General features: G+C 40.8%; 1 protein-coding gene across 1 annotated transcript in view; it reads right to left on the reverse strand.

The window, feature by feature from the left end:
• Positions 1-1120: 1120 nt before the first annotated feature.
• Positions 1121-26154, reverse strand: part of LOC134582662 (high affinity immunoglobulin gamma Fc receptor I-like) — a 32876-nt gene continuing 7842 nt past the window's right edge. The window contains exons 3-9 of the mRNA XM_063439315.1: positions 18674-18688; positions 18413-18433; positions 16544-16801; positions 4492-4743; positions 3787-4068; positions 1173-1189; positions 1121-1132 (exon numbers count right to left, since the gene is read on the reverse strand). Coding sequence (XP_063295385.1) covers positions 1121-1132; positions 1173-1189; positions 3787-4068; positions 4492-4743; positions 16544-16801; positions 18413-18433; positions 18674-18688 — 857 coding nt within the window. The remainder of the gene's footprint in view (positions 1133-1172; positions 1190-3786; positions 4069-4491; positions 4744-16543; positions 16802-18412; positions 18434-18673; positions 18689-26154) is intronic.

The following is a 26154-nucleotide window of genomic DNA, read 5'->3' on the forward strand; positions in this document are numbered from 1 at the left end:
AGCATCCTTCAACCGAGTAACCCAGTCGGGGTGCCAGGTGATCAGTTACAGTTATGTTTTAGATCATTTAGACATAGAGATGGAATGGTTATGAGGTTCTACACTAATTAGTGAGTTGAAGCTTATTGACAAGCCAAATTTAGGACAAAATAGCCAAGCTATACAAAGTATTAATTTTGAAAATGTGAATTTTTTTTTTCTTCCAATTCTGCTATTGTGGCCTAAAATTTGCAAATTAGCCATTAAGATACTGTTGAGTGAAAAAGCCCTTGCCTGTATGTCTATATGTACCTGTCTGTGTATGCTTGTGTCTGCCTCTATGTGCATTTCTGTGTATGCCTGTGTCTGTGGATGTCTCTATGTGCCTGTCTGTGTATGCCTGCGTCTGTGGATGCCTCTATGTGCCTGTCTGTATATGGCTGCTTCTGTGGATGCCGCTATGTGCCTGTCAATGTGTATACTAATATCTGTGTGTGTGCCTGTGTCTATGTGTGTGCCTGTGTATCTATGTCTTTATGTGTGTATCTACAAGTGTGGTAAGAGGCATGTATTTCAGTTATTAAATGGCTTAATGGTAAAGGACCAGGTGTGGGGCTTTGAGGTGGGTTCACCAAACTTTGTTTTGGGCTTAAGCCCCATGGCATTGATGAGTTCCAAGAAGCTCCAAACCAATTATCATTGTGTGTTATGTGGCACCTCTGCCCAAATGTAGTGTATGCATCCTTCATGTGGAAAGGGGGCAGCAAAATGCATCTTCACCAAAAATCTTTGCACTGATGCTTGTTGGGTGTTTAAACTTTTAAGCAAACAATATATACAGTGGGAGTTAGGTAGAATGATGCTGTTTCTTCTAGAATGCCCTGCCTCTCGAGTAGATAATTGAGACAGATACCAGATATAATAATTAAGCTGTGAAGCAGGTAACTCACAGTTACGGACATCCAGTGTGATAGGATCACTGAAGCCACTCCTGCGGGTTTGGCACTGGTAAAGCCCACTGTCTTCCGTTACAGCAGAATCAATCTCAAAGGTCTTCTCACTTGTAGATATCATTTTTTGTCTTTATACCAATAATATCTCTGGTTATCTTTTTCTTCAAATCCCACATTACAGGTCAGTGTTATAGAATCTCCTGTGAATATCTTCCCCCAATTTGGTGTGAGGGAAATCACAGGTCTGGTCATAGTTCCTACAAAATAATAAAAATAAAAAATAAAATATTAAATTAGGAACACAAGACACAAAAGTGTATCAGAATAATCAGGACTGGCATCAGTTGAGATACTGGAGACTAAAATAATAGCGGATTGGTTAAAAGTATATAACAAAATTGAAACAAACCTATGCCTTCGACTCATTGGGAGTTTTACATTTTTTTTTTTTTAATTGCTCGCTTTTAGGTTACCAAACATCCTTTGTCATGAAAGCATTGCCCATCACATTTTTCCCTGACTTAGTATTTAATCTTCTTAAAGATACATATTAAACAATAAATAAAGAATGTATATACCAGAGTGAAATAAAACCTAAGTGCAAAGATACAAAATATACAAATGTATTCTAATGCATATGAATATCATATGAAGTATCTAAAAATCTAAAATAGAAACAGAAAACAGCTATACAGATTACACTATGTGTTTATCTTCTGTTTCTATTTTAGGTTTTTAGATACTGCGATATTCATATGCATTAGAATACGTTTGTTTATTTTGTAATTCTGCACTTTGACATATATACACTTTGGTGTATATATTTTTTATGTATGATTATTTCTGAGATGTGGGGAAACACTGTCTTATATACCGATCCTTTTTTGTATCTTACTCACATATTGATTGAAACACACTATACACTTATTTATATTTTTTCTGGTTATATATTAATTAACAAGCCTTTGGCTGTTAGTAAGATAATGAGAACAGTTTGCTTCAAATCCCTAAATTTAACCCCTTAAGGACACATGACGTGTGTGACATGTCATGATTCCCTTTTATTCCAGAAGTTTGGTCCTTAAGGGGTTAAACCAAAATAGTGATACAAAGAGCAGAAGAATATTTGATTCAATAGGACAGAGAAACTTGGGTTATACAAACTTTCTGGAGCTTGATATATACAGGTGATACTCGAAAAAATTAGAATATCGTGCAAAAGTTCATTTATTTCAGTAATGCAATGTAAAAGGGGAAACTAATATGTGAGACGCTTTACATGCAAAGCAAGATAGTTCAAACCGTGATTTGTCATAAGTGCGATAATTATGGCTTACAGCTCATGTAAACCCCAAATCCACAATCTCAGTAAATTAGAATATTACATGCAATCAATAAAGCAAGGAGTGTACATAGAACAATATCGGACCTCTGAAAAGTATAAGCATGCATATGGACTCAGTACTTGGTTTGGGCCGCTTTTGCAGCAATTACTGCCTCAATGCGGCGTGGCATGGAAGCTATCAGCCTGTGGCACTGCTCAGGTGTTATGGAAGACCAGAATGCTTCAATAGCAGCCTTCAGCTCTTCTGCATTGTTCGGTCTCATGTCTCTTCTTTCTCTTGGCAATGCTCCATAGATTCTCTATGGGGTTCAGGTCAGGCGAGTTTGCTGGCCAATCAAGCACAGTAATCCCACGGTCATTGAACCAGGCTTTGGTGCTTTTGGAAGTGTGGGCAAGTGCCAAGCCCTGCTGGAAAATGAAGTCAGCATCCCCATAAAGCTCGTCTGCGGAAGGAAGTATGAAGCTCCAAAATCTCCTGGTAGACGGCTGCGTTGACCCTGGACTTAAGGAAGCATAGTGGACCAACACCAGTGGCTCCCCAAATCAACACAGACTGTGGAAACTTCACAGTGGACTTCAAGCATCTTGCAGTGTGTGCCTTTCCATTCTTCCTCCAGACTCTGGGTCTTTGGTTTCCAAATCAGATACAAAAGTTGCTCTCATCAGAAAAGAGGACTTTGGACCACTGAGCAACAGACCAGGTCTGTTTTTCTATAGCCCAGGTAAGACGCTTCTGACATTGTTTGTTGTTCAGGAGCCGCTTGACAAGAGGAATACGACATCTGAAGCCCATGTCCAGGATCCGTCTGTGTGTGGTGGCTCTTGATGCAATGACTCCAGCCTCAGTCCACTCCTTGTAAAAGTCCCCAACACTTTTGAATGGCCTTTTCCTGACAATCCTCTGCAGGCTGCGGTCATCCCTGCTGCTTGTGCACCTTTTTCTTCCACACTTTTCCTTTCCACATAACTTTCTATTAATGTGATTTGATACAGCACTTTGGGAACATCCAACTTCCTTTGCAATTACCTTTTGAGGCTGTCCCTCCCTATGGAGGGTGTCAATGATGGTTTTCTGCACAACTGTCAGGTCAGCAGTCTTCCCCATGATTGTGATTCCTACTGAATCAGACTGAGAGACCATTTAAAGGCTCAGAAACCCTTTGCAGGTATTATGGCTTACTTAGCTGATTAGAGTGGGACACTGTGAGCCTAGAATATTGCACCTTTTCACAATATTCTAATTTACTTTGATTGTGGATTTGTGGTTTTCATGAGCTGTAAGCCATAATCATCGCACTTATGACAAATCACGGCTTGAACTATCTTGCTTTGCATGTAATGCGTCTATCTCATATATTAGTTTCCCCTTTTACATTGCATTACTGAAATAAATGAACTTTTGCACGATATTCTAATTTTCCGACTATCACCTGTATGTTCTAATTGCCTAGATTAGGGGTAATTTTTCACTTGTTTAAAAAAAAATAAAAAATAAAAATTCATGCTCACCTTTAATGTTGATATTTAGTTTTTGGCTGGTTTTCCTAACGCTGTCGGTTGCAGTCCTCACTTCACATGTATAATCTCCAGAGTGATACAGCTTACTAGATTTAACTCTGTATTGATTGGATTTACCAAATTCCTGCACTTTCTGCCCATTTCGGTAGAAAGCAAACTGCAGTTCTGTGCCCGTTTTGTACGGAGCAAGCCTTGTGGCACATGTCAAGGTCAGGGGAGCACCTACTGTGAGCTGATATGGATCCATATTTAATTCTGGATCAGAGAAGAGCTCTAGAAAAAAAAATGAAAAACAATGATGAGAAGGTAAAAGTCAACATATATCTGTATACCACATATCAGAGCAGGCTGAAGAACGTGGAACCATTTACAAACTGTGTATTAGTTACATTGTTCTAAGACATGTCCACATATTGAAGCTGTTACATGTATATGTGTTAAAAACAAGCAATTTCTCTAAGTGAAATATATCTCACCGATCCTTATAATATTTCAGATAAAAGACATTAAAGTTGAATGGCTGCATAGAAAAACATGAAGGGTTTATTACAAAGAAAAGTCTCCAATGTATCACGTCAGTGGATATCTCTCAGCGGCTGTTTCCTGCTTTCTGTGAGAGTAGTAAAGTTACAGGGCAAGTATTGTAATAGTCAGTCATAGCAAACATATCAAACCGACAATGTCAGCAATATTTACCCTTCACTGTGATTTCAGTGGAGTCTTCATGTTTTCCTTTTCCCTTAATTACTTTTGAACACTTGTATGTACCTGCAGAAGATTTATCCACTATATTAAGATATAAATCAGACTCAGTGTATGACTCTTTAATAACTTTTGAGGCCTTGTAAAATATTGTATTTTCTGCAGAATATCCTTTCCAATGGTGGCATCGCAGAGTCGGGGAGTCCCCTTCGTACACAGAGCGAGGAGCCTGTAGGATGACCCAGTCTAAAATGCAAACATAGTATATGTGTAAATTAATCTTTACTGTGCTTCGTTGGTCACTTATTCAAAGTTTAATTCTACACATTAATGATATGTGGAATCATGAGTTCCTATTAGGGACATGTCCAGCATCAACCAGGTGCAATTGGTTGGAGGTATGTGTTTCAAATGCTCTTCGGTGGGAAGGAGAATGTGAGTGGCTACTGGACTTGTGAATTCTGTTTCAAATGAATTGCGATTCATCTCAATTTTTGGTAATCACCTGGTTGTCCGAATCACCATATAACTGAATCATGAAATAAACAAAGCAGACAATGGACGAGCCGTTTCTTTTGATTGAGAATAATGTCCATTTTGCCAAAAACAAAAAGATGATTGGTGGCTAGGGGACAGTCACTCAATGTTGATTTTATTCACAAATCAAGTAACAAGTGACCAATGGAGGGTAAGAATAGAGGAAAATGAAATACAATATATATTATATATTTAACAAATACATTTTTTTTTTTACTGCTTCTCCAATTTTTTCCCTTCGATTAGTTACTGCTGCTTACTTGAGCTGTGAACAATATGGCAGAAAAATGTTTCTATCAGTGTACTGCAAAATATATACATTATCTCAGAAAAGTGAGTACACCCCTCACATTTTTGTAATAATTTATTATATATTTTCATGTGACAACACTGAAGAAATGACAATCTGCTACGATGTAAAGTAGTAAGTGTACAGTCTGTATAACAGAGTAAATTTGCTGTCCCCTCAAAATAACCCAACACACAACCATTAATGTCTAAACCGTTGGCAACAAAAGTGAGTACACCCCATAGGTGGAAATGTCCAAGTTCGGCCAATTAGACATTTTCTCTCCCCGGTGTCATGTGACTCATTAGTGTTACAAGGTCTCAGGTGTGAATGGGGAGCAGGTGTGTTAAATTTGCGCATTAGGTCTCCTCCCTCCGGCTGATGTCGGCGGGGGAGGAGAGTAGCTGGGGAGTAGGTGGAGCCTGACCAACGCCAAGGGTGGGATGGGGAGGGGCACTACATGGTCCTGCAGTGCCAGGAAAACTAATATGTTTTCCTGGCACTGGAGAATCCCCTTAATGCAATTAGGCAAAATGTTTCAATGTTTACAAGTCAAGTGAACATAAACTAGCCTCATATGCGTATTTAGAAAATTGGGCAGACTAGATGGGCCAAATGGTTCTTATCTGCCGTCACATTTTATGTTTCCATGATATTTTATCTAATCCCCTGATATCGTGTAATAGTCTTGTGCAGGAAATATCTCAATGTAGTTACTTTTCTAATCTTAAAATGAGTCCTGCCAAAAGTGAAATGCTTAATGTTAACCTAGACAACTATGAATTAGTCTTGATTCAAAAAAAGTATCACTTCAAAATTGTTTTTTCTTCTTCTAACATATTTGGGTATAAAGTTAAACTATTTGCCTATGTTGGAGAGGATTACAATTGACCTGGTCTTTTGCAAATCTCTCCTGGTTGGGGTACAGTCAGTGCTATGTCAATGGATGTACTGCCGAGGATTCTTAATCTATTCCATACATTACCCATTCATATTTACAGATTTTTTTTTTTTTTACTACCCTGCAGTCTAATTACTCATTTTTTATGTAAAGTGAAACCCCCTAGAAGAGCTTGCCAGTATTTAACAAGACCAAGAGATTGGTGACGTTTTGGACTATCAGATTTTAAAAAAAATATTATTAGGCCTCCCATCCGTCACAAATCATCCAGTGGACCCTGACTTCCCCTAAAAATGGATTTCTCTAGAACAGGATTTTTTGGACCCTTCAATCTCTGTGCTCCCCTGGAAATGGTGCACAGAAAAGCAGATATAAAAGAGGGTAAGGGAAAATAAAGGCCAAATTAAAAAAGGGAAAAATAACCCCCATTAGACCATTAACCAATTGGCCCACCAATTGAGTGTGGGAGAGGACTTGTGTGGTGTGGTGAATTCACTGAGCCCCTAAAAGAAAATAATGAGTTTGGCCAAGGGTTATCATCTAAACGATACTACAGGGAAGCTTAAGAGGGGGCTACAAACATTAAACTAGGGAACGTTATGAATTTACTCACAGGTGAATTATTACCAAGAGAAGATTTGCTTGAACTGCTCCTGAGCATACAGGGTCCTCTTATGTTTTATTTACAACTCAAACATTTTGTAAATTCCCTGAAACCATCTTTGGTCGTGCCTTTGACGCTTACTATATTTGCATGGCTATATGACCAAAATGAAGAAGTATCCCATTGTCGCAGGGTCCAGATCTGCAGTATTATTGAAGATTAAGGGGGGATGATTTATCTATCTCTCTTGAATCACACCAACGGGAAACATGTTTTAGATTCAGTAAAGCTTGTTTCATAGCCGCAAAACATCAAGAACAAGCCTACAAATTAATAGCTAGATGGTATAAGGCCCCAGGAGTTCTTAGACTCATAACAAGTGATAAATGTTGGTGGTGTGATGAAGGAGATCTCCGGCATATGATCTGGATTCGCACATAAATCACAAGATTCTAGAGTTTCGATTTCTTATTATCACTGGAGCTAGTAATTTTATTTCATACTAACATTCCTTATCAAACCCTTAAAAACTCACTAATGATTTACCTGCTTAATGCTGCAAAAAATGTATTCTCTAAATGGTACCACTCACATAGCTCCTCTTTTAGTGACTGGTGCTCCACTGTAAATACCAGAGGGACAAAATAATAGGAGATGCACAGATTCAGACTCTGTATACATGATGGAGAATATTTTATCTGTTTATACTATAGACAACTTAGTTAAAGGTCTCCCATGACCCTTTTCAATTAACACTGAATCTAGGGGAGTGGCCACTGGTTGTAGCGAGGTGTTGAGTATGTTTGTTATGTTTTTGTTAGTATTGTTTGTTTATAGAAAAACATTTTTTATTGTGTTAAAGAGTACTAGAGAAAAAGTTGAAAAAATGTTTAATGTTTTTAGGGTTATAATTAGTGATGTCCCGAACTGTTCGCCGGCGAACATAGCGTGTTCGCGGTGGGAGAACATATGCGATTTCCGGTCCGCCCCCTATTCGTCATCATTGAGTAAACTTTGACCCGGAACCTCACAGTCAGCAGACACATTCTGGGAGGGAGGGTCTGCTGCTGATTGGCTGGAATGTGTCTGCTGACTGTGAGGTTCCGTGCCAAAGTTTACTCAATGATGATGAATAGGGGGCGGACCGGAAATCGCATATGTTCGCCCACCGCGAACACGCTATGTTCGCCGGCGAACAGTTCGGCGAACAGTTCGGGACATCACTAGTTATAATTATTTTCTGGGTCATCTGTGACTTTTAGAATGGTATAAAGATAACAAGGAAAAGAAAAGGAAGGACCCAAAGAAGACAAAATACTTCAAGGGTCCAAAACCTGCAGGTGGTCCCTAATTAATACCTGTACAAATTAAAACTTAACTTTTAATATAAGTAGATAAAAAGTATACTAATGCCTATAATATAAACCCAAAAATGAAAAAAAAAATAATAATAAATAAACAATGTAGGCAGACATAGAACCCTAACACCTTGACTCTTGTGCAGGGTTTATTCCCCAATAGATAAATCACCAAGCCTAATAATGTCCAGGGAAAATCATCCTGAACACTGATTGTTGTGGTTCAGACTGAAACCAGTACTGATTCGAAATTTAGACATTTGTCTAACATTTGTAAACAGCAAATTAGACTGGGGTGGGAAATATCCTCTCTACAAAATTATCTAAGTGAGTCCATGATACCTAGGGGGTTAAGAGTACAAATTATGCCCAACGCCCAGATGGAGGATGATGTCCTTCTGAAAGGACTTTTATGGACATCATCTGTAGATTTGAAAATAAAAGACTCTCAGAAGTCAATGATAAAGTTAAAGTTGCAATTGAAGCTATTCAGAACCATAAAAATGACCCCAACTTCCATACCCAGGAGCAAAAACTCCAACAAAATTTGAATAAATATTGTGATTCCATTAAAAATCGAAAACACCAGAAATTCTTAAGAGACAATCAAGACTATAAAAATAATAGGGTTTATAGGAGGTTTAGGAAAACTACACGAGTCGATTCTGATCAATGCACCACTTCTGAGTACGAGCCCTCTGATACTGAGAATGAGGGGACTAGCATACCCCCAGGGTCTCGTAATAATGGGCAAACTAGAGGCATTCTGAAAAAAGCAGTTTATTTTTTAGGACAAAACCCCCAGGAGGGGGAATCTCTACCCCAGCACAGACAGACAAGGTTCAGGGGGAGGGCACGGAAACACAACTGATAAACAACACTAAAATTATGAATCTCTCTGACACTGTACTCACTGTATTATAAACCCAGGTGTTGATGAAGGGGTTATCATTTGCCCCGTTCCCCCCTTTTAATAAGTTTGAATGGGTGAAGGATATCCACCTATTCGGGAGACGTTTGGCCCTTCACAAGAATTTTCTCATTACCAACGAGAAAAGAGCGAAAAACCTAGGACAGTGTCAGGGAATACCAGTGCCTGAATGAATTAGTGTCCCTCTTGGAGGAGAATGACAAAACTACCATGTCATCCTATACCGATCTATGTCCTAGAAGTAAATTTACCCCAAACATCAGAGATTTCAAGAACATTGATATGTTTGTCGAATCGACATGCAGTATGATAGAGAAAATTAAGATTGACTCTTGTACCTTGACCATATAGCAATCTCTCAAGAAGAGAAGGGCGGGACCTTCGTGGCCTGCTTGACAATAAAGGCCATCATCATAAAACCGGCAGACAAGGGGGGGGAATATTGTGGTGCTAAACAGACCTCAATATGTTCAGTTGGCTCTTAACATACTTAAGGATGAAAAGACCTACAATGTATTACATACTGACCACTCCGTTAAATTCTTGTCTGACCTCAAATCTCTCCTTGACTCAGCGTTCGATGATGGTATCTTGGGTGAAGACGAATATATGTATATCTACATCAAAAACCCCACGGTGTCAACTTTCTACTGTTTACCCAAGGTACATAAATGGTACACTGACTTAACAGCCAGACCGATTGTGTCCGGGTCACACAACCTTACGAGGAGAGCAAGTGTTTATATAGACAAAGTCCTTAAACCCCTGGTAAAAAAGTTACCTTCATATCTTAGAGACACGAAAGACACTCTTAAGTGTCTAGCTTCTATCAACCTACCAAGGGGGGCTCTGTTATGTAGCCTCTCTGTTCATATTAGAATTATTACAATTTGTTTTAACCCACAATTTATTCCTGTTTAATGGCCAGTACTACCACCAGGTGCAGGGTACAGCTATGGGCACGTCTTGTGCCCCATTGTATGCTAACCTGCACTTGGGCTGGTGGGAGGAAAATGTGGTTTTCACGGATGTGAACCCTGATTTCACTAAATGTATCTTTCTATGGAAAAGGTGGACGGGCACGGGGGACTCTTTCATGGCATTTGTTGAGAGACTCAATCTCAATAATTTGAATTTGAAGTTCACTATGGAAATAGGGGGCTCGTCGCTGAATTTCCTGGATTGTACTTTTAAAATCTCTACCGAAGAATGCATTGAAACTACACTTTTCAGGAAACCCACCTCTACTAACACTATGTTGAGGTGGGAAAGCCACCATCCGCCAGCATTGAAAATAAGTATTCCTGTCGGACTGTACCTCCGGTTAAGGAGGAACTGCTCGACTTTGGAGGAATTTAATTGTCAAGCAAAGCTGCTTAGAGCTAGGTTTAAGGAGAAGGGATCCCCAAACCGCTGCCTTAAGCTTATCAGAGAGCCCTTTCTAGTGATAGGACCCTACTTCTTAGTGATAAATCAACACCATGCAAAAAAGAACCTATTAGATGCATAGCAAACTTTGACTCAAGGTGGGATCAGGCCAAACGGATATTGGGAAGGTTTTGGCCACTTATATCCCAAGATCCCCAACTCAAGGATGCTGTGACCCACTTTGTATCTGTTACAGCACGAAGGGGTAAAAATATGAGAGAAGTTTTGGTGCCCAGTCACCTTTCAACTAGAAAGGTTAGACAAAACTGGCTCTCTGTACAAGGCACCTACCAATGTGGTAAGTGTGTGGCTTGCAAACATATGTTAAAGGATTCCAAAATACTCTCTGATTCAAACAATAAAACAGTGTTCAGAGTTAAACACTCTTCAATTGCAATACTAAAGGGGTGGTCTACCTCCTGGTCTGTGTTTGCGGTCTTAGATATGTGGGTAAAACTGTCCGCCCCCTCAAGAGGAGGGTTATGGAACACATAGATTCCGCTAGGAACCTTAGGGATACTCTGGTGGCAAGACATATCAGGACCCATCAGCAGGGGGATCCAGGAGGTATTAGATTCGCAGGGATTGAAAAGGTACAACTGGGTCAGAGAGGTGGTGATCTGGATCAGACCCTCCTCAAACGAGAATGCTACTGGATCTACAGGTTTAATACTCTGGCCCCCAATGGATTAAATGAGGGGTTTACGTGTATTCCCTTTATTGACAAATAGCAAGTAGTTTTCCCCATTATTAGGTGCATTCAAGTGAATGCCACATTATTTGTGAATTTACACTTTCTGTACATTTTTTGTATATATCCTTTGTAGATACTTTAGTTTGCATAATATGTTTTTGATAAATTTCCTTTTTAAGATGTAATTTCAGTGGTGCTTGTCACTTGTAAGTCACTGGGCCTTTAAGACTATATTACATCTGTTCAGTGTGATTGTCCATGAGTATATATTTTCTAAATGAATGGACTTAGTCCTAGTGAAAATCAGGACGTAACACACTGAATACGAGATGTAATAATACTTATGCTTTGATTCCTTTCTGCATTTCTTAATTTCATGTCTTAGTATTAAGATAGTATAGCGACCTGATCGGGGCTCAGATCCCCAGCCGTAGAGTTTGCATCAAACCCAGATGGGTCTGTATCATCCCGATCATCAAGAGAACGGGTTAATTACAACTCTCATCAATTAAACTTATGAATGATTCCTTAATACGATGTGTGGGCAATTGTGTGTTAAATTACCCAGTATGGTGTTTACATTTGTCTCCAGGCAACGGAGGCTATAGGTTGTATTTTTTGTCTAGTATTCTCACACGGTCTACCAATAGCATGGGGATACGTGCACAAGGGGGCGTGACCCGTTCAAATTCCGGTTTCGGCGCGAACGGGATTTACACGCCTCCAAATCTCATTGGCCAGCTTACGCTATAAATAAGTAATCGCTTGACAAGTACCAGTGATAAGCCTCAGATGAAGGCGCTTTAAGCAGCGCCGAAACGCGTGTCAGGCAGCTAGGTTGTTTGTAGGCAGACGCACCTTATTTCTTCTATTTTATTGTAGCCGTAGTCACTTAGTTTAGATTGATGGAGTTTGCGGTGGGGAATTTGGTTATCTAACGGGGAATGTTTCCCTTATTAGATCTTGGACTTACTTCCACTCTGAGCAGCATGGGTTGTCTGTAAGGGGACTGCACTGTATGATGATATTCACCCTGCCCAGGGGGAGTTGATAGAGTGTATCAGTTGATTGATATTTAGGAGGGGTCTCCCTTCATAATGAGCCATTTTGTTACACTGTAATATTAGGCACGATCCTATGATACTCCTCCCCAATAGTATGTATAGTTACAGTCCAGCAGGGTTTTTAAGTTGCAGTCTTCTACCCACAGGGATTATAGCCTGGCAGAGTTATTAAGTAAGAGCTCGACATCCACAGTGATCTGGGGTGTATTAGGTTGCTATACACCCCATTGATATATGTTGAAGATGAGAGCTCTATAATCAGCCTTTACTCCCATCAGTCTGAACCACGGCAATCAGTGTTCAGGATGATTTTCCCCGGACATTATTAGGCTTGGTGATTTATCTATTGGGGAATAAACCCTTCACAAAAGTCAAAAGGTGTTAGGGTTCTATGTCTGCCTCCATTGTTTATTTATTATTATTATTTTTTTTATTTTTGGGTTTATATTATAGGCATTAGTATACTTTTTATCTACTTATATTAAAAGTTAAGTTTTAATTTGTACAGGTATTAATTAGGGACCACCTGCAGGTTTTGGACCCTTGAAGTATTTTGTATTTTTTGGGTCCTTCCTTTTTTTTCCCTTGTTGTTGTATACACCTATGTAAGGGTTATCCCCTGTAAGGTTGTCCCCCGTTCAAGCTAGTTCCCCCAAGGGGTTTCTAGCTTTCTTTTCTGGTATAAAGATAAGTAAACATGATATTAATGTTTTGTCAATACCAGCATGTTACTCTAGATTAGAGATATATAGAAAATACAACTGCTAGGCCTACCTCCTCGTGACTTTGGATATAGATCTAAATTAGTTCCATCTATTCCCATCTTCCCAATTACAATATTTTATTTTTCAACTCAAAGCAAACTGACCTCCCATTGTAAATGCAGCTACGCACACACCCCATCTCATCTCTCATTAACATTCACCTGCTGAATATTTATCTCTAATTCACATACCTTTTTTACATCACACCTGGTAGTGATCAATATAACATGCATACTGTACTAACAAACAGCAGTCAGCCATACATCATTAAACAGCTTCAATCATATTACACACATACATCATTTATCGGAGTACCCTGTGGCTTGTACCTCAGGACCAGGGGCGTCCTGGGCAAAACATCACTTCTAGTCGCACAGCGCTTCCTGGTCACAGCATATTGTGCTAAGTCTTGAGTAGGGAAGACTTGCACTGCTGAGACTTCTTCCCCTAGTGTTTTCTCATTGCATGAGGGTACCTCTACCATTATTATCCAGGCAATCTACAACCCGTCATCAGGAGTTGACATTTTCTGTTTACTGGACAAGCTCCACCTTCCTCACCCTTTAATACTCCCCCATGTAACGGCACCCCGGGCATTAAAGGGGGTTAAAAGCTGTTTAGTAGATCTTCCCCTTTCAGAGACACAGGCACAGCTACTGTAGACACCAATACACCGAACCGGAGAAGCATATGAATGTCTCAAACATATGAATGCTGTAAACAACTGAATAAGAAAAACATACGAATAGGTTTACACTCCTAGCAGTCAAACTGGAACAGCATACAATAAATCCCCCCAAGAATGAGACAAGGCTCCGTTTTGAGGGTCAAGCCTTCTTCCTTGCTTTTATATTAGTTTCCCATTTAAAAAAAAATGTGAGTCCATTGAATGCCGCTCTATGAATGAACTGAGTGCTCTACAACACATCCCTATCCATCCATCCCCCATCCCTATCCATCCATCCATCCCCATCCATCCCATCCCATCCCTATCCATCCATCCACCTATCCTTATCCATCCAATCCCCGTCCATCCCTCCCCTCATCCCATCCTTCCCATCCCTATCCCCACATCCCTATCCATCCATCCAACCCTATCCCTCCATATCTCTAACTTTCACTCACTTTCTTTCACTCTCTGTCTCACACACTCCTGTGTCCTGATAGCACGTTTGAGGTCTTCAGCCAAGTGTGAAGACGTCAAACATGAGTCCTGCGCATCAGGCAGGACTTGACTCGGAAGTCCCTCTGGTGGCCGTCTGAGTGACTGGAGGTGTTCCTAGATTCTAAGGTAAACACTTCATTTTCTCAGAAAATGCAGTGTTTACATGAAAATGCCTGCAGGGAGCTATGGTACTCACCTGAACAACCCCATTAAGCTGAAGGTGTTCAGGTTACTATAGTGTCCCTTTAATTTATAAAGAAGCAGAATTATAGTTTCTCCTCAAGAGCTAATTTCTCTTTTTAAACATGACAATACCTTAGCAACTGCTGACTTGACAATACACATTGTTGCCTAGTGTATGGCCTATATAAAGTCCCAAATCCTTCTTGTGTGTTGTTATCTCTAATTCACTACCGTTTAGGGTGTAAATTGCCATTTGAATGCCCAATCCCTCAATTTATCTATATCCCTCTGAAGCAAAGTGGTATCTTGCTCACATTGTATTATTTTACAGAGTTTTGTGTCATTGGCAAACACTGAATAATGACTTTCAATGCCTTTTTCAAGTTAATTTATAAATATGTTAAATAGAAGCGGTCCCACTTTTGTCCTACTTGAAAATGTACCATTAATGGCAACTATCTGTATCTCTCGGCGTACTGTTTAAGAAATATTTTTACCCAAGAAGAAGAATTTTCATCTAGACCAACTTATTTTAGTTTGAACACTAACTATTGTGTGGAACCTTATTGAATGCCTTGGCAAAATCCAAGTAGATCCGACCCACTGCAACATCCTGATCTATACTTCTACTTAGTAGACTGCAATTACGTTAGTTTGACATGACCTTTGTTTTATAAAACCATTAGGATTTTGCTAATAATGTTATTCCCAATTCATTCCTAAATATTATTCCTTAATAACCTTTCAAATACTTTCCCAGCCACAGACTTTAAGGTCTATAATTTCCAGGCACAGATTTTGACATGTTTTGAATATACGAACCACATCGGCCTTTGTCCAATCCTACAGTACAATTCCTGAAAGAAAAGAATTCTGAAAGATTAACAGAGGTGTACTTATTTTCACACATGGTTCCTTAAGTACTCGTGGATGAATACCATCAGGCCCTCGAGCTTTGTTTATATAAACTTTCTTTAGTTGCTGCAGCACCTTGTCTTGAGTCATCCAATTACAATTGTCTGCAAGTTTTTTGCAGCAATCATTTGCATATCTATAGCCATAGGTTCTTCCTTAATATATACTGAGGAGAAATAGTTATTTAAAATGTCTGCCTTTTCCTGGTCTTCTTTAACTAACACTCCCATCCCGGTTTTCAGTGTGCCTACACTTTCATTGTTTTATTATTATTTTTGTTGTTTTAGAATTTGGGGTTTGTGTTGTTCTCTGTGGCTATTACTTTCTCATTTTTTAGTTTAGCCAAGCGAATTGCCTTTTTGCATGCATTATAGTATTCCTTACATAGGATGCCTCAGATGTGTCTGATTGACATGCTTTAAATGTGCTTATCTTATATTAAATTTCTTGGTTTACCTTCATACTAAGCCACATGGGTTTCAGTTTGTTTTTTTCATATGTATTACCCAATGGTACATACTGAGAAATATTTGTTTGAAGATATTCCATTGATTATGGGAGAGTTAATGCCAGTCAGTATATTATAAAGCTGCCCTATTCTGGTTAAAATTGACCTTGTTATAAATGTATGTTTTAGTATACCCATGTGCATTTGTCTTTTTTTGAGATTATTTAAAAAGACACCATATTATAATTACCTTTTCCCAATTGCTAACCTACTTGAATGTTTGTCAAAAGAACATTGTTTGTTAGAACCAGGTCCAGACAAGTGTCCTTTCTAGCTGGTGCTTGTACCAGTTGTGACACGAAGGTGTCATTTAACACGTTCAAAAACTCCATTCCCCTAGCTAAACTACTAGTCCCTCTATCCCAATTTATGCCCGGGTAATTGAAATCTCCAATGTTAACCCAGGTGTGCAGCGTTCCCAATTTGCTCTAAAAGCTGTTCTCCATCATCGTTATTAACAATATGTTGTTTAATAGATATCCCAATCAATAATTGTATTCCCTTCTTTTGCTGCATGCAGATACATCTTCCACAATATTCTCATCGCATTCCAATAGAAACAATATTTTAACAGTTCTGTGTGTAAAAATTTACATTTGTTTGAAGTTTCATTAGATGTCATGACATCAATCATCACTAAAAACATCTGGAGCCAATGATACAAAACATTTAAGCAGCACATTCAGAGTTAATCTAATAACTTACCATTACTAACTTCCAGTGTGAAAGGATCACTTCTATCACTGGTACCGGAACCCTTGCATGTATAATCCCCGCTGTCTTTGAATTCTGCAGACTTAATGACATAACTCCTCTCAATACCTATCTTCCATGTGTTTATTTGCCAGTTATAATGGTAGTGGTAATATGAATCATCCACGTTACAGGTCAGAGTTATAGATTCTCCATTAAAAATCTTTCCTGTATCTGGAACGGTAGAAATGATGGGTCTGGCCTCAGCTCCTGCAGATCAACACACTCCCAGTTAATTTACTGATTATTATCAGTTGAATTATACATTTATACTGAATAAAACTCAATGACATTAACTGGTAGAAGGCTATGAGCAATAGCCAATGAGTGCAGAAATGGATATAGAACAAATTCCGAGTTTTGTTGTGTACTGTCCTCCACAGTGATATCAGTCACATATACAAATGGTTTTAGTTCCTTCTGCAATGGCACAGGTAGATCAAACTTATCTGAGACTTAAATAAGGTTCTTCGACATACTTTACAGCTCATTAGGAATTATTACATTGGTATGGGAAAGGGGTATTTTGGAGGTTGTTATGGAGGCCTTCCCGTGATGCAATGTGAGTTATATTGCACGTGGCCTTACAGGAATACTAAACCGTTAGGAACACAACTATGTATTCTTAACACTTTAGTGTCCTCTCCCCACTTATTGAGCCCTATATTGTGTGTCCCATAAAAATAATAAAATAAAGCCTTTTTACTTACCTTTTTCTGGCGCCAAGATGTCCTCGTGACTGCCTACATTTCCTTCTCCCACAAGCTTATGCAGCCCTAGCCAGTGCTTTCTCCGACGGGGTCCAACCCATTGATTCTCATAGAGGAGCATTGGGGACCTGGTGCCCATACATGATGAATTCTGCATGCACATTCATGCTTCCACTTAGGACAGCATTAAATCAATGCTTTCCTATGGGGGCTGCAAAGCGTAATGTGACCAGGTTTTACTCAGTCATTGCAGAAGAAGCGTCACTAGTGGCTGTCAGTGCAACAGCAGCTGGAGGCGTGTTTAACCGTTCAAGATAAGAATTGCAGCATCTGCAAAATAGCTGTTTTACCTTAACATGACAGGACCACTGCACCCAGGCCACGTCATTAAGATTAAGTGGCTTGGATGCCTTTAGTGACCCTGCAAAGGGTTAGTGTTATCTTTGCATGTATGCATGCCAGGTTGACAGGGAGACCAATAAGGGTAGAAATACACTGGGATAGCCACAAGTACATTTTAGAGGGACACTAACACAACTTTAGCTTAATGATGTTAGGGAGTTAAGTTACTTTGTTTATGCAGCCGTAGCCCCACCTCCCTTGGCTGATACTCACACAGCCCCACTACACACTTCCTGAAAAAGATTCTAAATATTTTAGCCTATTGCACAGTCAGGGTTATATACTAAAGTAAGAATCCAAAGTGAATACCAAATTTAAGGCCAGAATAAATGAACTTCAATCAGAATTCCCAGCTAATAATTGGCCAGCGAGACTGCAGGGGCATGATCTATACACCAAAACCGCTTCATTAAACCAAAATGGCTGTGGTGCTTAGAGTATCCCGTCAATACTGTGCTTATGGGGATGTTTCCATGCTATATCCAAAAGCAGTCCACCTGAGATTACATTTCTTCTATTTGGTACTGCCGCAATTAAAAACATGCCTCTCTAACTCAGAACAATGGCACTTCTCCTTACTGCTGTTATTTAAAGATGTAATCCTTGGGAGCCTGCGGAATATAACATTATAGTATTACATGCACATTAATACTTTACATAGCATATTTCAAGTTACTTCAGTTAATAAATACGCAAGACATATACTCACGTGAATTGTTTAGAGCCACAACTGAAAAACAGAGCAGAAATGATCAAATAAGCTATATTTTCACATTATTGTATTGTATTTTTTTTATACATTTTACTGTTATTGAATTCATAATTTATCATTTTAAATGTTTATTATTTACTCTACACACACAAAAAGCGAATGTCAAGAATACACTAAAGATTAAAATCAATGCTGTAACTGAATAGAATACAAATCAATATACAAATGAAAATCAGTTAATCGGCAGCTAAAACTTACTTAGCTTCTCCCCACCTACACAAAATTACGAAAATAAAAGTATATAAACACAAACCTACAAAGACAGTACAAAATCACCAGAGATGGTAATTTTCGCAAACTGTGGCTTTACACAGTGCTTGTCTTTGACACTTCCAATAGGTGTTCCCCATATTATAATGTACATGTTTTTAATTACTAATATTTGCTATGCTGCTTTTGTAACTCCCTTTGTGGTACATTGTGACCCCTTATATTATTGGAAGAGGATTCCCAGAGCATAACTTGGGACTGAATACACAAGGATACCCAATTCCCTATAAAAATATTCCACTAAGAATTTTTTTCTTTTTTTTACAAAAAGGAAAAATTTAGCTGAAATTAGAAAACCAAAAAACTTTGGGAAAAATTGAGTAACCCCTGGAAAGTACAATAACACAGTAATATAGAAAGGACCAAGGACCCAAAGTTGAAAACCTAAGCGGAAACTATTGTCAAAAAATATATATTTTTTTTACACATTCCATCTAGGATGGTGTCGTCATTTAGATTTATGGACTGCCCTTTTGGGGTAATTTACACCCCGATTTTATAGCAAACCTTAACTTGAATTCTTGATCTTCATCCCTAACTACCTACTCTTGCATCACAATGATGTCGTCTCTTCATACAGTGAACCACATTTCATAGACATATGTTGTTGGACCTACAGTGCATGTGCGGCATTCACAACGATCCACCAACTCAAATGAGAAGCACTGATAGGACTTCAACGTCCTCATGAAATGTGTGAGGATATCAAATGTCAAAAACCAAGTCAAACATGTTTCTGGACACCGAAGCATAATCTAGTGGCTGTCAGGTTAACAGTCACTGGAGGTGTGTTTAGCGCAATGTAGGCATAGCTATATCTCCAAAATGGAAATATTTTACATTGTGAGATCCAAATGGTGGGGGCACTGCACCGAGACCACTTCATTGAAATAGAGTGGTCTATGTGCTAAACATGTCCCTTTAACGTGTAATAATATCCTAGAAAAGCCATCCTTAACTAATTACAAAATATCCTTTAAAAGAATATAAAAAGGTATCAAATTACACCTGAGGGGCGTAGCTCAAGGGGGTTAACCATGGATAGATGTAAACAAACAGCACTGTGTATAACATGGAAACAAAAGTTACAGATTGTGACAAGACCAATCTCGCCACATTGCATTGGAGGAGCCTGGTTGCCCGCCTGCTGCCTTTGGACTATGGACCAGACTTTAAAAGACTTATTTTCCCTGCAGAAAGGCTTATTCGTGCCTTTTCTGCCGGGGTGTTCGGTAGATTTTATCTACCGAACAAACTAACGATTGCACGACCACCTGGGAGGTGGAGTGTGCCGCCAATTGACCACCCTGAAGCTGCGGTTAACCGCAGCTTAATTGACAAAGCTATCTGGGGATATTTGACATGTTCGTGTGATATGTTCCAGTTCGGGAGTTTGGAGTGCTACCTTATTCCCTTGTATGCAGTTCGGGAGTTTGGTGCATTCACTTACATCCAATTTGTGAGTTTTGGTGATTTTACAGTAGCTGTGCCTGTCTGTGAAAAGGGGATTATCGCCTAAACGTATTTTAACCCCTTGTCTGCTGAAACGGTCCGTTACACAGATGTATAGCCAAAAAGAGAGTAGAACAAGTAAGCGGTCCTGAAGCATCAAATTATCCACCCAAAATGAAGAAAATAGCTAAATATCATGGTGTGTGTCTATATATATATATATATATATATATATATATATATATATAGTGTGATGTCGCGAACACAAATTTTTCGGGAACTTCCGCAAACGTTCGCGAACCGGCGAACCGCCATAGACTTCAATGGGCAGGCGAATTTTAAAACCCACAGGGACTCTTTCTGGCCACAAAAGTGATGGAAAAGTTGTTTCAAGGGGACTAACACCTGGACTGTGGCATGCCGGAGGGGGATCCATGGCAAAACTCCCATGGAAAATTACACAGTTGATATAGAAGGGCAGAAATCACCTAACATTCCTAAATCACAATGGATATGGATTGACACCTGACATATGACATATTGACACCTTGACATATGGATTGACACCTGTCCTCAGAGACCCTGATACACACTGACACAGAGCAGAATAAGGACTATTCCCCCTACATAGGCTCACTTGGCAGATATGGATTGACACCTATCCTAAGGATCCCTGATACACACTGACACAGAGCAGAATAGGGACTGTTCCTCCTACATAGGGTCACTTGGCAGATATGGATTGACACCTGTCCTCAGAGACCATGATACACACTGACACAGAGCTGAATAGAGACTGTTCCCCCTACATAGGGTCACTTGGCAGATATGGATTGACACCTGTCCTAAGGATCCCTGATACACACTGACACAGAGCAGAATAGGGACTGTTCCTCCTACATAGGGTCACTTGGCAGATATGGATTGACACCTGTCCTCAGAGCCCCTGATACACACTGACACAGAGCAGAATAGGGACTGTTCCCCCTACATAGGGTCACTTGGCAGATATGGATTGACACCTTTCCTCAGAGACCTAATTGTGTAATAATGGTAATACTATTACCATTTATATAATATTGTCAGGGGCAAGGGAATTCCCTCTAAATAGATGGGTATAGGCAGAGAGTATGGAGACCGGAGTGATAAAGTGTCAATAAGGTGATATAAAGTTAAATGTATCACAGACACACAGCCACCCTTTCTCTTAGCTAGTTTCCAGAAATGCTGGATAGGTAGAAGGGCTATAAAGACTCAGAGAGGTCCAAGAAGAATCCTCTAAACTAGCCCTAATCTCCTTAAACACCTTCAAGGGTGTTCTAAGCTAAAGCTCAATCTAAACGTTTAGATGACTGCCTGATTTCCCATCACAGATGCTGGCTAGGAATAACAGTGTGCAAGACAAAGAGTGGGTCTAAGTGCCCATAGTGCAGTAAAGTGTCCCTAGTGAAGTGAAAAAGAGAATAATGAGCTGGCGCCCAAGAGAATAACGAGCTGGCGCCCAAGAGAATAACGAGCTGGCGCCCAAGAGAATAACGAGCTGGCGCCCAAGAGAATAACGAGCTGGCGCCCAAGAGAATAACGAGCTGGCGCCCAAGAGAATAACGAGCTGGCGCCCTATGCGGGGACATGTATATGGCATCGAGTTTAGGAACCGGGAGATGGAAAAAGATGCTTGGTCGGTCCTCCTACTTCAAATTTGTGGTGTGTTAAGTAGTACTATCAGTTTAATCCCTGTTATGTGCCTTTTTTTTGGTTTGGTTTTTGAAGCCACAGTGCAGCACCAGAGGGCCGAAAAATTAGGCATGTACACATGCCTGAAAAATTAGGTATTGTAGCAGCGGCCATAAAAAAATTATGTTTGTTTCCCAAGCAGAAAGTGTCCTAAAACATTGCGGCTTGAACCCTAGTTGGTGGCGGATAAGTCACGCAAGTCAACCGGCATTCAGAGCTAAAATACAGCAGCGTGTGGACCATTTTTAGCCCAAGGCAGCTCATCTCATCAGGCCTTTTTAGTCGAATGTATCACCCACTGTCAGTCCCTTCGGGATCCATCCCTCATTCATCTTAATAAAGGTGAGGTAATCTAGACTTTTTTTACCTAGGCGACTTCTCTTCTCAGTGACAATACCTCCTGCTGCACTGAAGGTCCTTTCTGACAGGACACTTGAAGCGGGGCAGGCCAGAAGTTCTATCACAAATTGGGATAGCTCAGGCCACAGGTCAAGCCTGCACACCCAGTAGTCAAGGGGTTCATTGCTCCTCAGAGTGTCAATATCTGCAGTTAAGGCGAGGTAGTCTGCTACCTGTCGGTTGAGTCGTTCTCTGAGGGTGGATCCCTAAGGGCTGTGGCGATGCGTAGGACTTAAAAAGCTCTGCATGTCCTCCATCAACAACACGTCTTTAAAGCGTCCTGTCCTTGCCGCGTGGTCGTGGGAGGAGGAGGATGACTTTCACCTCTTCCCCTGTTAGATTCCCGTTGTGCTGTGACATCACCCTTATACGCTGTGTAAAGCATACTTTTTAATTTATTTTGCAAATGCTGCATCCTTTCCGACTTGTTGTAATTCGGTAACATTTCCACCACTTTCTGCTTATACCGGGGGTCTAGTAGCGTGGACACCCAGTACAGGTCGCTCAGCCTTTTTATACGAGGGTCCCTCAACAGGCATGACAGCATGAAAGACCCCATTTGCACAAGGTTGGATACCGAGCTACTCATTTCCCGTTCCTCCTCCTCAGTGATCTCAATTAAGGTATGTTCTTCCCCCTAGCCACGTACAACACCACGGGTACCAGATAGGTGACAACGAGCACCTGGGGATGCCTGTTGTGGTTGGTCTTCCTCCTCCTCCTCCTCAAAGCCACATTCCTCCTCTGACTCCTCTTCCTCACAATCCTCTTCCAGCGTTGCCGCAGGTCCAGCAAGCGATGCTGATAAGGCTTTTTCTGGTGGTGATGGTGACCACAACTCTTCCTCTTCACGCTCATCTACGGCCTGATCCAGCACACTTCGCAGGGCACGCTCCAGGAAGAAAACAAATGGTAGGATGTCGCTGATGGTGCCTTCGGTGCGACTGACTAGGTTTGTCACCTCCTCAAAAAGAAGCATGAGCCTACAGGCATTGCGCATGAGCGTCCAGTAACGTGGCAAAAAAATTCCCAGTTCCCCAGAGCCTGTCCTTGCACCCCGGTCATACAAATATTCATTAACGGCTTTTTCTTGTTGGAGCAGACGGTCGAACATTAGGAGTGTTGAATTCCAACGTGTCGGGCTGTCGCAAATCAAGCACCTCACTGGCATGTTGTTTTGCCGCTGGATATCTGCAAAGTGCGCCATGGCCATGTAGGAATGCCTGAAATGGCCACACACCTTCCTGGCCTGCTTCAGGACGTCCTGTAAGCCTGTGTACTTCTGCACAAAGTGTTGTACGATCAGATTACACACATGTGCCATGCACGGCACATGTGTCAACTTGCCCAACTTCAATGCCACCAACAAATTTGTTCCGTTGTCATAAACCACTTTGCCGATATCCAGTTGTTGTGGAGTCAGCCACTTTTCCACCTGTGCGTTCAGGGCGGACAGGAGTGCTTGTCCGGTGTGACTCTCTGCTTTCAAGCAAGTCAAACCCAAGACGGCGTGACACTGCCGTATCCGGGATGTGGAATAGTACCTGGGGAGCTGGGGGTGTGCTGTTGATGTGGAGCAAGACGCAGCAGCAGAAGAGGACTAAGCCGAGGAGGTTATGGAAGAGGATGGAGTAGGAGGAGTAGAGGAGGTGGCAGCAGGCCTGCCTGCAAGTCGTGGCGGTGTCACCAACTCCTCTGCAGAGCCACGCATTCCATGCTTGGCAGCCGTCAGCAGGTTTACCCAATGCGCAGTGTAGGTGATATACCTTCCCTTACCATGCTTTGCAGACCAGGTTTCAGTGGTCAGATGGACCCTTGCCCCAACACTGTGTGCCAGACATGCCATTACTTCCTTTTGCACAATTGAGTACAGGTTGGGGATTGCCTTTTGTGCAAAGAAATTTCGGCCGGGTACCTTCCACTGCGGTGTCCCAATAGCTACAAATTTTTTGAACGCCTCAGACTCCACCAGCTTGTATCGTAAAAGCTGGCGGGCTAATAGTTCAGACAAGCCAGCTGTCAGACGCCAGGCAAAGGGGTGACTTCTATTTAATCTATAACAGTGAAAAATGTTTTTTGTTTTTTAAATGCAATCTATTGTGACACCAGATAAGAGTGGCACTGTGCAGTGGCAGAGGTTGGCAGAGTACACGCTGTAAGCCTGACACCCGCTTGAAGACAACTAACTGCTATTCAATCTTTAACAGTAAAAAAAGTTTTTTGTTTTTAAATGCACGCTATTGTGACTCCAGATATGAGAAGCAATGTGCACTGGCAGAGGTTGGCAGAGTATACGCTGTAGGCCTGACACACCCGCTTTGAGACAACTAACTGCAATTCAGTCTATTACAGTGAAAAAAATGTTTTGTTTTTAAATGCAAGCTATTGTGACACCAGATATGAGTGGTGGCACTGGGCAAGTGGGCACAGTATCCACTGTGAGCCTGACAAAGAAGCTGGCAGGCAGGCAACTGCAATTAGATTACACAGGGAAAAAAAGCAGACTGATGTTCTATCCCTAAAAAGGGCTTTTTGGGGTGCTGTCCTTACAGCAGAGATCAGATGAGTCCTTCAGGACTATAGTGGACACTGAATACACTAGCCTAGCTATCAAATCAGCAGCAGCTACACTGTCCCTCCTCTCACTAAGAATGCAGCTTCAGAATGAATCTAAAATGGATGCTGTACAGGAGGTGGGAGGGTCTGGAAGGTAGGGTCTGCTGCTGATTGGCTGGAATGTGTCTGCTGACTGTGAGGCACAGGGTCAAAGTTTACTCAATGATGATGAATAGGGGGCGGATCGAACCGCGCATATGTTCGCCCGTCGTGGCAAAAGCGAACACGCTATGTTCGCCAGGAACTATTCGCCAGCGAACCGTTCGGTACATCACTACTGGTTGCTTTTAGCTGTCTGTATGTGTTGAAACCATTGCCATATAGTATACTTATGGTATGCTAATTATTCACTGATTGTCACGCATGTTGCATATTTTATTTTTTTATATTGTCACAATAAATTATATTTTTATAATTAATTTGTGATTACTGTAAGAATCCTCTAGTGAAACTTCCTCTAGGATCTAAGAGAATTAAAAATAGTGAGTAATTCTCAGCTTTATATCATTATTCGGGGAACAGTGCCAAGATATTAATTTCTGATATAATAAAAATTATTACATTCATTTTTTATACTTTTTATGAAAATATTATTTTTAAGATTTATCACCCCATAAATATCCTCACACATTCAACATAACACAATCCCAGGCAGGAGGGGGATGGGTTACAGATAACATCTCCCGTTCTGGGAGATACCAACAGCACACAGGGTTGCACCTTGTGACACATAACATACAGAGGGGGTAAACTTTGGGGCTCATTGCCCCGGTAAGGGAAGGGGTCACACAGGTAAAACATATATCGTTAGATAACTCTGGGCCCTATCTGGGATCCCTGCAAATAGTGGCGCTATTGGGTGTACAGAGTCCGAGACAGTAGCGTCTAAAGTCTGGGGCTCCAGGTTCTGTACATCCCCGAAATAAGTTCCACAGCGTCGCTTGGTTTGGTTCGGTGAATTCAAATTTTGCGCCACAACCAAGCAACAGCCAATCCGCTGAAGGGCACAAAACCAATTCGCGCCAATCAGCGCTCAGGGAGGAGAGGCATTTCGCCGCCCAATCAGAAGAAAGGGCACAAAACCCAGTGTGAAGATTGGGAGCAGGTAGGACGGTCCCCGACACGCGGCGCTTGTTCCTTTATTTGTGGTTTTCACACCTTATTAAGTAAACATTCTAAATGGAGTATCGGGGTGGTCCAGCACACGG

The sequence above is a fragment of the Pelobates fuscus genome, chromosome 13, assembly GCF_036172605.1.
Source record: "Pelobates fuscus isolate aPelFus1 chromosome 13, aPelFus1.pri, whole genome shotgun sequence".
Classification (NCBI taxonomy): Eukaryota; Metazoa; Chordata; class Amphibia; order Anura; family Pelobatidae; genus Pelobates; species Pelobates fuscus.